Genomic DNA, 14,540 nt, shown 5'->3' with positions numbered 1-14,540 from the left:
TATCTTCTTTATGGCTGAGTAGTATTCCATTGTATATATATACCATATCTTCTTTATCCAATCATCAGTTGATGGGCACTTAAGTTGCTTCCACATCTTGGCTATTGTAAATAATGCTGCAATGAACATAGGGGTGCATGGGACTTTTGGAATTGCTGATTTCAAGTTCTTTGGATAGATACCCAGTAGTGGGATGCCTCGGTCATATGGTATTTCTATTTTTAATTTTTTGAGAAATCTCCATACTGTTTTCCATAGTGGCTGCACCAGTTTGCATTCCCACCAGCAGTGTATGAGGGTTCCTTTTTCTCCACAACCTCTCCAACATTTGTCACTTTTTGTTTTGGTTATTTTTGCCCTCCTAACGGGTGTAAGATGATATCTTGGTGTAGTTTTGATTTGCATTTCCCTGATGGTTACTGATGATGAGCATCTTTTCATGTGTCAAGGTGAACAATTTTTATGAAAAGACAAACATCCTTCTAGGAGGGAAAGGAATCATATAAACATTTCTCTTTTTTATTGAAATATATTTGACATATAACATTGTGTAAATTTAAGGGGTATATGTTAATTTCATGCATTTATATATTGTAATATGATGGCCACTGTGGCAATAATTAGCACCTCTATCATGTTATATAATTATCCTTTCTTTTCAGTGGTTTGGATAATTAAGTTCTAGTCTCTCAGCAAGTTTGATGATTATAATACAATATTGTTGTCTATACACAGACATTTCTCAATTCTAACCTGTCTATTAAGTGCTTACAAAGTGCAAGGCCTTGGGGGCTGGCCCCGTGGCCGAGCAGTTAGGTTCGCGCGCTCCGCTGCAGGCGGCCCAGTGTTTCGTTGGTTCGAATCCTGGGCGCGGACATGACACTGCTCGTCAAGCCACGCTGAGGCAGCGTCCCACATGCCACAGCTGGCAGGACCCACAACAGAGAATATACAACTATGTACCGGGGGGCTTTGGGAAGAAAAAGGAAAAAATAAAATCTTTAAAAAAAAAAAAAAAAAAGTGCAAGGCCTTGTACCAGGCACTCAGGAGACACAGATATACCCACAGACCCCCTTTCCTAAAGAACTTATGTCACCACTTAAAGAAAGCTTGAAACAAATTATTTATTTTCACAAAAAAGCTAAGACTAAGAAAGATTTTAACAGAGTTTATCAATTCTAAAGTACACCTTTTTCCACATTTTAAATTTTCTGAAATCAAGATGTGCATTATAAATGACAGCATCCTCCCCTAGCTATCCTCCATGCTGCAGTTGTGACACAGCCACCACTGCCTCTAGGTAAGCTGTTCCCATTTGCTGACCCTTCGGTTGAGTTATGTGCCATGTTGGAAAGACAGGTGTTGAGCTTAACTGCCACTGAAGATATGTTCAAAAGGATTACAGTATGATACAGAATTGCAACAAAAAGTGATTGTATACATAAGAAGGTATGGAAACAACAATGGGCATGACATTTTTATCAGTGAAGCAAATATTTCCTGTTGGAGGAATACCCCCAAATTCTATATTTTCTTATGAAGCAAGAACCATGTTATAAGTGATAAGAAAGCAGTGTGTCATACTATAATTGGCAGTGGTTTTTTTCCCTTAGTGTATGTATCTTATTGGTGTTTTTTCTTCTTGGATATGACACTAAATGTACAGGCAACAAAAGCAAAAATAGACAAGCAGGACTATATCAAACTCTTAAAGAGTTTCTGTACAGCAAAGGAAATAATCAACAAATGAAAAGGCAATCTACAGGATGGGAGAAAATATATGCAAATCATGTATCTAATAAGGGGTTAATATCCAAAATATATAAGGAACTCCTCCAACTCAACAGCAAAGAAACAAATAGCAAGATTAAAACATGGACAAAGGATTTGAACTTCTCCAAAGAAGACATACAAATGGCCAACAGGCACATGAAAAGGTGCTCAACATCACTAATCATCAAGGAAATGCAAATCAAAATTACAATGAGATATCACCTCACAGCTGTTAGAATGGCTATTACCAAATAGACAAGAAATGACAAGTGTAGGTGAGAATGCAGAGATATTTGAACCCTTGTACACTGTTGGTGGGAATGTAAAATGGTGCAGCTGCTATGGAAAACAGCATGTAGGTTCCTCAAAAAATTAAAAATAGGACTATCATTTGATCTAGCAATTCTACTTCTGGGTATTTTATCCAGAATTGAAATAAGGGTCTCGAAGAGATATCTATACCCCCACATTCATTACATCGTTATTCACAATAGCCAAGATGTAGAAACAACCTAAATGTCCTTTGACATATGAGTAAATAAAGAAAATGTGGTATATACATATAATTGAATATTATTCAGCCTTAAAAAAGAAGGAAATCTTGCCATATACGACAACATGGATGGACCTTGAAGACATTATGGTAAGTAAAATAAGCCAGTCACAGAAGGACAGACACTGCGTAATTCCACTTACACCAGGTATCTAAAATAGTCAAACTCATAGAAGGAGAGAGTGGTGACTGCCAGGGGCTAGGAAAGAGGGAAAAGGTGGGGGTTCTATCCAAAATTCATAAAGTTTCAGTTATGCAAGATGAATAAGTTCCAGAGATCTGCTGTACAAGATTGTGCCTATAGTTAACAATACTGTATTATACATTTAAAAATTTGTTAAGAACAAAGATCTCATGTTAAGTGTTCTTACGACAATAAAAAAATATGAATCAACTAATTTTTTTTTTTAAGATTGGCACCTGAGCTAACAACTGTTGCCAGTCTTTTTTTTTTTTTCCTGTTTTTTCTCCCCAAATCCCCCCAGTACATAGTTGCATATTTTTAGTTGTGGGTCCTTCTAGTTGTGGCATGTGAGACGCCGCCTCAGCATGGCCTGATGAGTGGTGCCATGTCCGAGCCCAGGATCCGAACTGGTGAAACCCTGGGCCACTGAAGCAGAACACGGGAACTTAACCACTTGGCCACGGGGCCGGCCCTCAACTAATTTTTTTTAAATGGTGTATCTTATAAAAGATAGTGGCTTAGACACAATGAAATATGTTAAGTATTGAGCCATTACCCTGGGCCAAGAAGTGTGCTAAGTACCTTCCATATGCCAATTCATGCAATCCTCACAGATATTAAGGTAGATATTATTCCTGTTATACAAATAACCCCTTGCCAGGGTCACAGCCAGTTAGCAGAAGAGTCTGAACAAGAACCCAGGTATATACTCTTCTCCCTCCCTAACAAGGCAAATTTCCAAGATGTCAGAACATTAGTTAGAGTTTGCAAGGTCAGCTCCTCCCACCCTACCCTCTTCCCCACTCCCCACTCATTCCTCCCTACCCAGAGATGGGAACAAGATGCTGGAGTTTATCCCTCAGGCTAATGACCAAATCGCCTGTCTGGCCTTGGGAGAGCCCTACCCTAACCATAACTATCTTCCCTCTGCCTTTCAATTATCACCTTCCAAGAACTATAAACCTAAAAGTAGGCCAAGCTCTGAATTTTTTGCAACAGCCTAAGGCACAAGTCTTTTTTATTTTGGTCAAACAATTGCAAAATTCCATGCTCCACCTTTCTTCTGACTTGGTCAGCCAACTCTGCCAAGTGTTTCCATTGTCAACCTCAAAGCAACAGCCCCAGGAGAAACAAGGGTGAAGCAATTATACAAAGTCCCAGAGATGGAAGGAACTGGAGACTTGCTCTATTATTCTCAGGTTTGGTGGGCTGATGATGGTTACTCCTTTAATTTAGGAAGGATGTAACATGACAAGCTAAGCATCCAAGTTAAAAACTTATACCGGATGTCATAAACTGGAAACCTAAAGTTATCTTTAGTCATATGAAACTATCTTCAATTGACACAAGATGGCCAAAGGAAGAAATAATCAAGGGGAAGAGAAGACGACTTTAATTTTACAATTTTAGCTTTACCCACTCACTGCATTCTACTTAATACAATCAAATCTGTGAAGTGTGTTCTTATTCCAACTTCCACATCACCAATTTAAAAAAGGAGGAGGGTGGAAAATCCCAAGGAGATTGAACTTCTTTTCCAAAGTGACAGAGTCAGGCAAGCTCTCAGGATTTCAGCTTAAAGTAGAACCTAGATCTCCTAACACTGAAACATGAGAGTAACATTTAATTTAAAAAACAACAAACCAACTCACTGAACAGCATATTGATCAAAAATAAAATCAACACAACACATGAAACCAACACTTCCTTGTGAAAATAAAAATGAAACAGTGAATTATCATTTTAGACTTTGGTTTGTTCAAATGACACAGTTTTCCATAGACATAAGGCCATACTTAATTATATGCAGAAGCTAATTCCTAAATATAATGTGTAAAGATTTTCACATGCTACCAATATTAAATTAAAAATTGTCATATTATTACACTATGCTCTTCTCTTCAAAAATGAAAGACTGAAAAAAATTTTTGCCAATTATATCAGTATGGTTTAGATTCAACATTAATTCATGTTTAGACCTCACCTAATAAGCCAGTGGCTCACAATCATATTTGTTCACTGATGCAAGAAAGGGATCTAGGTCAGAAGGCTGCTATAATAGGCAGACAGGAGAATATGGGTCTGAAATAACAGAGTCAGTAGAAATGGAAAGAAGTGACAAATATGAGGATGGTACCAAGATTTCAATTCTGAGCAAAGAATAGGATAGTGATGGCAATAAAAGAGATAGGAAAATAAAGGAGAAAGAAGGCCACAGGATGGGAATAAGGAATAAGGTGTTTGGTTGAGCCTGCTAGATCTGATGTGCATACATGAAACCATAGGGACATGTTCAACAGGAAGTCAGAAAGGACTCATGTGGATCTCAAGAGAAAAGTCCAGAGTAGAGACAGACATGGAAGCCAATAACCTAAGAGAGAACTACTGAAATTATGAGACCAGCATTAACACCAAATCACCAAAAAAGAGCATAGAGTGAGATGAAGAAAAGCCACCAGAGGCCCAAACCTGGGGTTGTTAGCAATGGAAGAGTCTGTGAAGAAGGAGAAGACGGCGTAGGTCAGAGGAGCAGGACTAACCAAGAGAGTTTCAGGATCCACGCTAAAGACAGAAAGAAAGAGCCACCTGCATCACAGATCACAGAAAGAGTCAAGAGTAAGCAGGAGAAGAAGGCTAATGAATTGGGTAGTTTTTTATTACGGCAGGACAGAAACCAATGTGGCAAGAAATTGAACAGAGAAAGGATGGAAAGGCAACCATATCCATCCACCCTCCTGATTAAGCTGAGGATATGGGGGGAAAGGCCTAGGACTCACTTGAGAGAGAATATGGCAAAGAGGATGAACTAGTACTATTTTGTCAACCATGAGTATCACTACATTAAGAGAAAAGGCTTCAAGTAACATCTGGCACAAGCATGTGAAAACCTGGATCTAGACAAGAACCATTCTGCCCATTAAAATCTACTCCCCTCAACACACACACACACACACACACTCATTTCTAAATGATAATGACTTTTCCAATACAGATACAAAAAGAATATCTACATTTTATTAAAACCGTAGTTAGAGGAGTAGATGTCATAAACTCTATATTTTGAAATACACCTTCTAGGTTTTATGTCAACGTTTTACTCAAGAGACTATCTCCTAGTTTTTGAAATGCCTTGCTACTTTTCTATCTTTTATGATCTAAATTTGGCACTATCATGAGTCATAAGAGAAAAAAATCCATAAAAAACCTATTAAGTTATAGTTAACTCCAGAGCTGTATTGAAAATGTTAACAAAGCATTTACACCGTGACACTTACATTGTGAAACAATCCTTAAAACCTCCCAAATATCAAAGATCTTTTATGCATCAAAGCTCTTATCTATGCAGTATCTTAAAACATGCTTTATGTTTACATAAAAATATTGTTTTCAATCATTAAATGACCTACAAGGCTGAAGAAAAATGAGAAGCTTATGAAAAATGGTCATGAAAGCAGCAAATACCTGAGGTACTCACAGCTGTGGAGTAGGGATTATGAGCTCCAGTATTTTCAGCCCAGCAGCCACATCCATAAAGAGCAGCCTGGGAAAAAAAGAAATCAGATAAATATAATATTTCATAAATAGTATATGTAATTATTAGCTTTCAACAGAAGAGAAAAATCATACCCTTCTAATAAAGCCTGGTTTAATAATGATGTATATCAACCGGGCAATAATACCAGAGGTTGCCTAAGACCTACACAAACAATGGTTCTAACACTCAAAACTATATTTTTAGCTATTGTACTAATCTGACAAACATTTTCAGGAAATAGCAAAAGAAAGTTTCTTAGAGTCTCATCAGCAATTCTTTTCCTTCCTTGAAAAACCTTCCCCCTACTGTAGTTTGTCAGCTAGCTGCTCCTCTGGCCCCTTGAAATCATTGTGGCTGCCTTAAAATAGTGCTTCCCAAACTAGGTGTATGTCAAATTGCTTGGGGACCTTGGTGATAGGAACTTTGGTTCCCACATAATCTGAGTCAGTGGTCTGCCAGTTGGCCCAGGAATTGGCATCATTAAACAGGGCCCCAGGGGACTGGGATGCAGGTGGTCCTCTATACTCTAGAAAACTCTGCTTTAGGAAGGCCTTTTCCATGCCTCTCTTGGGTGGCCCAATAGGAAGTGCAAACAGTTGTGTACCAAAGAGCCCAGTATATGCTCACCATTGTGCTAGATTCTGCCAGATGTAAAGAAAGGAGGCAAAAAGGCCCGTTCAAGCTAATCGCTTTATGAGGTGGTGGAGCAGACTTATAAATCTGAAACCAATAAGGAACACAATAACCTACTATGGTTTAATAAAAGAATATGAGAATCATTCTTGTTTTGTTTCCAACAATGCCACCCAGAATGTCTGGATTCATCTCTTCAGTATCCACAATGACATCTCTGCCCTCAGGAAGGGGATCACAACTGATAACTTTTCCACTCCTTAGTTAGAACCAGAATTAGAAAACCCCTTAGTTAGCTATCATAGAGAAATACAAGGAGGCATGCTCAAGAATGTTCATTACCACATGTTTGGTAAGAATGAAGAACTGAAAACAATATAAATGTCAATCAGTAAAGACATGACTAAATGTTGGCATAGCAATATGTGGAATTCATGGCAAAAGTTCAAAAGAAACCCCTAAATTTTCAAAAAAAGATTTTTAGCAACTAATACAGAAAGATCTCCAAAACATATCGTTGAGTAAAAAAGAAAAAACAAAAAAGGCAAACTGCAACAATACATTTAGTATCCAGTATGATTTATGAAGGAAAAAGATACTCCCATAAAACAGTATTGTTATTTCCTAGGAGCTCACTTCTGAGGACTAGGGGAAGAAGCTAATACCTACGGGGCATGGTGACCAGACAGGCTTCAGCTTTCTGCAGTATTCTATTCTTTTTCATAAGTACTTCAGAATTCATTGCTGCAGTATTCTACCCAGAGCAGGAATCTCCATAAAATATCCCAGGCACTTCTGATACTAAGAACCTCACTGCCTCACGTGGGAACATATTCCCCTTTTGGACACTTTCCATTGGATGAAAGTTCTTCCTTAGACTGCTTTACAGAATATCTGTTTTATCATAACTTCCACTCTCTTGTTCTACCTTCTGGAAATACTTTAACCTCCCCCTAAAGTCCTACAAATTTTTTAAAACAGCTACCCTAGTGCCCTGGTTACTCTCTTCTCACTCAAAACATCCTAGATTTTTGAACTGTTCCTCAAGACTCTGAGATGCACACATCTACCCCACTCCCCTAATCACTCTCCTTGAGAAATAATCCAGAGTCCAGGATGACTGGCAATGAAGTCTCCAGTGTGCATGTGATCCACAGTCACCATCCCCAGTTGTCAGTGATGAAAGTTCTCTTAAAAGTAGAACCAAGAACTGAAAACAACACTCTCAACACGGCAGACAGAAGAAAATCTATTACGGCCTTTGAAAACATCACACTTCTAAAATACACAAGACTGCTGGGTCAGAGTGACAAGTGAAAGCCCTACAGAAGTCAGAAGTGATTCAGTATATGGATTTCAGAATAAAATTGGAAGACTTGTAAGATAAGCCATTCAACTACTACTACCTGGGACAGGTGCTGGGTTAGCCAAAGCCTCACAGAACACGCAACTTCAGTAAAAGGGCCTGTTCTTCCTTCAATGAAAACCCAGGATATTAGCCCACTTTCCTTTCCATTCTCCACAATTATCTTGACCAGGAGCCTGCACCCTAAAAATGGTAAATAAGGCCACAAGGACACTTCTTAGAAACCCAGTGGAGGACATCTCCTTCTAGAAAAGAAAGAATATTTATTCTTATTCTTCTGTCTTCTAAGCAAATTCCCTTTATGCTATACCTCTCCTCAATTCCATAACCTAAAGTTGTCTCTTCCTTTTTAACCTTCTAAAATTGGTTGGGCTGAGATGTGACAGGTAAGATAAAAGAAAGAATCAGAGATTGTCCCTCTCTTATCCAATTCTTTGGATAAAATATAACACCCCTGGGGGTCGGCCCAGAGGCATAGTGGTTAAGTTTGCCTGCTCTGCTTTGGCAGCCCAGGGTTCGTGGGTTCAGATCCCGGGTGTGGACCTAGCACCACATGTCAAGCCATGCTGTGGCAGTATCCCACATAAAATAGAGGAAGACTGGCACAGATGTTACTTCAGGGACAATCTTCCTCATAAAAAATACATACATATATATATATATAAAACAACGTTAAGCAGGCCTTAAAAAACAAAAACATCATCAACCAAAAAAGTTTCCTTTTTAGTAATAAAATTTTATTAAAGCTATTATCATGTAGTAAAAGTAGGTCATATAAGTGATACTATTATTATTTATTCTTCTCTGGGTCTTAGTTTCCTCTTTTGTAAAATGAGGATAATAAAAACACCTACCTCTTAGTGTTATAGGATCATGGGAATTAACACACCCATTGCACATAGCAAGCGATTAATAAACAGTAGCTATGGCTGTTATTACAGGGGACTATGATAAGCAACTTAAATACATTTTGTCATTTGATCTTCTAGAATTTTGTAAGGTAGCTATTTATCCCCATTTTATAATTGTGGAAAGTATAGCTTAAAAACACTGAATAACTCATCCATAGGAAGGGAACTCGTAAGAGGGGAGATGGGATTAGAATAATGGTTTGCTTGAACCCAAAGTCCACACTCCTTTGTGTGTGTGTGTGTGTGTGTGTGTGTATGTGTGTGGCGGGGGGCGGGGGGGGGGGGTGGGCAGCCACAGGGCGTTGCGGGGAGATAAGCCCTGAGTTAACATCTGTGCCCTTCTTCCTCTATTTTATATGTAGTACTCCTGCCACAGCATGGCTTGCTAAGCAGTGCTTAGGTCTGTGCCTGGTATCTGAATGGGCAAACCCCAGGCCACCGAAGCACAGCATGCGAACTTAACTGCTACGCCACCAGTCCAGCCCCCCTAAGCCCACACTCTTAACCACTAAAATCAACTACCTGTTGGCGGAGGGTGGTAGTGGAATAAAATAATTCCTTTCCCATGTCCCAGCTGTAAATTCTAATTATTATGGTAAGCTAAAGAAGTAAATAAGTTCTAATTCAAATTGCCATTTCACCATCTGAACTATTATCATATATCTATAGCAGAGTAATATGCTAAAATTTTTAAACAGTTCATTTGTGCATTTAAAATGTATCTAAAAGTATCTAGTTTTAGCACATTAAGAAAAATAGTCTTGGCGTTTTTTAAATAATTTGCTTGTGTACTTTGTTTCACACAGTACTGATTGTCAAGACTGATTCTTTACCTCTCTGATGCTTACATATTTCCAAGCTAATTACATCTCCTCTATCCAAGCAATATCATCCAATTAAGCAACTGCATCTTCCTGTAAATACCTTACTCCTTCCACACCCTTTCCCGATTTTTCAGCTCTCACAAACTGTATATTCATAAACTAGCCAAGTGGGGTAAATCAACATGTAAGTTTTACATAAGCATTTCTTTTTCCAGGACAGTCCCGTGTGCAGTGACAGAATGGCTTCAAGATTATTCTACGTAATATCCTGCTAACATAGTCCAGAACTATCCTTGGTTCTGTTGTTGCTATTTTGCTAACCAAAACAAACAAAAAACAGTGAGAAAGTCATGGGAATTGCAATGAAAGGAAGGCAGCTCTGCTGGCTTTTCTCTCTCCTTCTCCACCAAGGCATCCAAATCTGATACGCCAAGCTTGGTTTTCTTATTCCAAACTTGACAAATACACAGGGCTTTATAATGTGGAAAAATACCATGACCAGACGAAGGCTTTTTACAATGAGTTCAAAGCATTGCACACATGTTGAGTAATCATTCCCTATGAATCCCCTTGTACGGTAGGCAAAGAACAGCACAAAATTAATTATTCTTCCCTGCTCCTTCCCTCCGCAGGACTATAAGTGGCTTGTCCACAATAAAGGACAGATCAGGGAACATCACTTGTGGCTTTGCAAAAACATCCTCCATGAATCAGATCACTCTGCTCCAAGTACTGACGAACCACCATGTCCAAAGTAATTGTGACACTGACTCTTCTTCAAACGTGAGAGACAAAGAGCACAGAGCATGCTAAGCAGTGCTCCATATGTAACAGGAGATCCAAATACTGAGCTTAAACACACCCCTTGCAACTACTTGAACAGACTCCATAAGGGTGTCCAATTTATTTTTTCACTCAACAAATATTTATTAAGCTCATAAGTAATGAGCCAAATTGGTTTATACTCAGAAAGCTTACTAAATCAAATGGATTGTTAAATTTCATTCTCAGTATAGAAACTGGATTAGAGGGGGGTGGGGGGTGATGAAGAAGATGTGCAAGACGTGCAAGTGAACTTGCACATAAATTAGATCCTCCTTATATCTAGATTTCTTAAGTAGTATCATGTATTGGTGACGTGAAATATTGGTTAGTCTATAAAATAGCTTAAATGCTCAATCAGAGGAAGGATTTAGAGGGTCAAAATGTTACTGTTCCTTGAATGGAAGAAATATAAAAAGCAACTCTAAAATGATTTTCCCACCTAAAAAGTAAGCAGCAATATAGTCAGTAGTGCTTGTTCCTTTTAAAAAGAATGACACTTACAAAGCAAGAAAATGGAAATCAACATACATTTATGAAATGACTACTAAATGCCAAGGCCAGTACTTGGCCTGTTGAAAGCAGCAAACATAGGATTACCAGTTGCAAAGATCAGAAAGAACCCTATCACTATGAGATACGTGGGTTTTTTAAAAAAATCTTGAAAAAGTATTTGATTGATGATTTATACTACATAAATGTTAAATAACAACGCTATCATTTATTTTTTCTAAAGAAAATAATGTCTCTATTGGTTTAAAAAGTTGTGAACTAGAAAAATCCATGTTCTAACTTGAAAAACTAGTTCAAAAACCCCATAATTACTTACCTGTCCAACTCTCCCTGGATGTTTCAAGGCCAAGCCTCCACTGGAGACAGCAGCAGCAACATTCCCTTCGTGGTCCACAACCACAGCACCCACTGTATCCAAAGTGCCTGAGTCATTCTCCTGTAGAGCAAAAGTGGCATGAGCATTCACTAAGCATGCTATGTGACAATTTGATATGACTACATAGCACTTTTCCATATAATCATGACATAACAAAATCTGAGCTAATCCTAAATTAGGAAATCCAGCAATTTCCTAAAATTATCTATTATCAGGTTATCACTAAAACTCTGTTCAAGTCAAAATGCACTTTCCACTGAAAAATCCTGAACAAAAGGTGTCTCATTGCTTTTCTCTATAAGCCTAAGGGAGAAAAAAAATGATTTATTATAAATTAGAGCATATCATGGTAACTCCTTAATCTCAAGAATTAAATTCATGATTGAGAATTTGTAGAGGAAAAGATGTGTGACATAGTGAACCAATAAATGCTGCTATTAGCCTTTTTTAAAATATATACAAATTTCTATAAGTAATATATTCGGCACAATAAATGAAAATAAATGAAAAGAATAGCATTTAAAATTTTGAAGTATATTATGCTATTATTTTCTTATACAGTTCCTTGCTTATGAGAAACTTTATAGCGAGTTCCTTTCTCTGTTATGATAATAATGTGCTTGCCAATTGTACGGCAGAAAATTTTGCATTCCTGGGAGGGATCTTTGTATTTCTGTGTCTTGTCCCAGATCCCATACACTTAAGGTATTTCACATGTAGTAACTAAAAGTGGCTGTCTTCTACCTTGAAGATTTTTGGGTCACCTGAGCAAGACAGATAAACTTTACACTACTGGATAAAAATCAGAATTAATGGAGGCAGGAAAAGAGTTTCATGAAAAAATATCTCTATTTTTTATATATTAAAAAGAGGAGCTACTGTAAGTCTTTAGGTTATTAGCAGTCATGGTGGTGTTCTTACACTTAGGTCACTGGTTTTAAAACTGTGCCCCAGAACTCAAGACTCTCACCCACGCCCTTACATCCAAGTATGCATAAAAGAGCCAGGCACAAGCCCAGATTCAATAAGACAGCTTTCCCTCCTGTGTGGTTTATCATGCTTATACTACTGAGCAAGACTTCATTTGTACTGAGGGATCCCTGGCTAAGCAATTTTTGAAATGCCACACTTAGGCAATCCCGAGAAAAGTCCATGAGCTCTCAAGGCCACGTCAGAGGCTGAGCAACATTGAAGGGAATTTTGAAATACTGGAAACAGAATGCAAAGAAAAGATTTTTTCTTTAAGCAAACTGAAAAATTCAGAGGCAGAATACTCCACAACAAATACTACATTAAGTCTGTTAGAAGAAGGCACATGTAGATATTTACATTTCTTTGGTTCCTTCTCTAAATTCTAATTCCCCTTAAATAAACTGATATACTATGACAGTACTTACTTTGATAGAAAAGGTGTACCTGACTGAAATGAGTGCTATTCCTACTCTCCCTTTTAACCACAGCGAGGGAAAGCCTAGCCCATGGATCCACATGGCCATATGCCAGAATACCACAGTTCTGCAGGTGGCAGGCTGCCTGATTTTCAAGGCTAGTTCCCTAACCTGACTATAAACTCTCTGAGGAAAAGTCTGATCCACTCTGTTTCATTTTGCACACAGCAGACATTCCAGACATACTTATTCTGTAATTGGGAGGAAATAAAGCATGGCTGCATCCCTGATTCACAAAAACAAGCCCAGTAAGTGTTGATACATATTATGCCATTCTAATGTCAGGGCCTCCTCTAATGTCAGTCTCCCATCTCCTTTTCTCCACATTCAACTTTATGCAAATCCAGAGGATGCCACTGTCTTAGGGAAGACTTAACAATAACCAGGTTTGATCAGTTGGTATGGACAAAGCAAAGTTTATCTTCTTTGGCAGATAAGATGAAAGTATTAAAGAAATGCATTAGACATATTTTATTCCAGAAAAGACAGATACTCCTAAACAGAAATGTACTTTTAAAGTAAACATTTGTTTTATTATTCTAAGAAATGATTTCTAAATCCTTACATCCTTGCAACTTCAGATAGAGAAGTGTTTGTTCCTTGTCCAGATGCAAGGCTTGCATCTTCTACAGGAGGGCTTCTCAAACTTTTATGTGCGTACAAATCATCTGGAGAATCTGTTTAAATACAGATTCTGATGACGTAATATGGGATTGGTCAAGACTGTACATCTAACAACCTCCCAGTAATGTTGATGCTGATGTTGCTGGTCCACAGACCCTACTTTGAGAAACAAGATCTGATAGCATCCCACAGGATCATTATCAGCCAAACGTCTGCTCTACTCATTCTGAAGCAAATAATTTTATAGGCACAAATCTGCTGAAGGAGAAACTTAAACCATCTAAAACTAACATTATATCAACATAAAAAAATTAAGTTCTATCCTGTTCAACTATCAGCTGGCAGCATATCACCATGATCATACCACTATGAACATACCGAAAAGTATTTTAAAGTATTGATCTTATACTGGTTCTCTTAGAAATGGACAACTCTCATACAAATAAACAGACACTGTAAAATAACTTTCCTCAACAACAACAACAAAAGTCAAGAAGCAGTATTCTTTATTAGTTCTTTTTCTACTAACTGTGACTACTTATCCTATTTAAGCATTCTATAAAATACAAATTTTACTGAGAGGATGCATAACACATACACAATGATATACATTATCTGTAAAACAATTCTCTTGGCATTTCAATCAGGACATCATGAACTATGAGAACTCTTATGCCTAACCAAACTAGTGTAGAAAAATACAAAAGGATTATAGATGGATGGATTCACTGTAACTTCGTTTTCAAAAATGAAAAATCAAGCAAAAAGTAGAGAATCCTGTTCCAAATTAAGCTAAATATTCCTAAGGGCTTGCAACACCTGCAAGATGAGAATTAGTTCATAAATAGTCAAGAATTAGTTCACAGATTTCACATACTGAAAAGTAAATTTAAGGATGATTAAGTAATATTTAAGCATTTTTATGAAGTGCAGATAAACGGAGAGAAAGACAAATACTGGTATTTGGGCTATAGCAA

The 14,540-nt window shown here is 37.7% G+C and overlaps 1 protein-coding gene across 12 annotated transcripts in view; it reads right to left on the bottom strand.

The window, feature by feature from the left end:
* Positions 1 to 14,540, bottom strand: part of TASP1 (taspase 1) — a 244,078-nt gene that overhangs the window by 132,712 nt on the left and 96,826 nt on the right. For 7 of the 12 annotated variants that reach the window (XM_001492241.6, XM_070247226.1, XM_070247224.1 and 4 more), the window contains 2 exons: positions 11,432 to 11,551; positions 5,974 to 6,052 (listed from right to left, as the gene is read on the bottom strand). In XM_001492241.6, the coding sequence (XP_001492291.1) occupies positions 5,974 to 6,052; positions 11,432 to 11,551 (199 nt within the window). The remainder of the gene's footprint in view (positions 1 to 5,973; positions 6,053 to 11,431; positions 11,552 to 14,540) is intronic. The other 5 variants (XR_011430799.1, XR_289232.4, XM_070247225.1 and 2 more) reach the window with 1 other exon arrangement.

This window comes from Equus caballus, chromosome 22, assembly GCF_041296265.1.
Source record: "Equus caballus isolate H_3958 breed thoroughbred chromosome 22, TB-T2T, whole genome shotgun sequence".
Classification (NCBI taxonomy): Eukaryota; Metazoa; Chordata; class Mammalia; order Perissodactyla; family Equidae; genus Equus; species Equus caballus.
The sequence above is the reverse complement of the archived record's forward strand: the minus strand, read 5'-3'. Positions and strand labels throughout refer to the sequence as shown.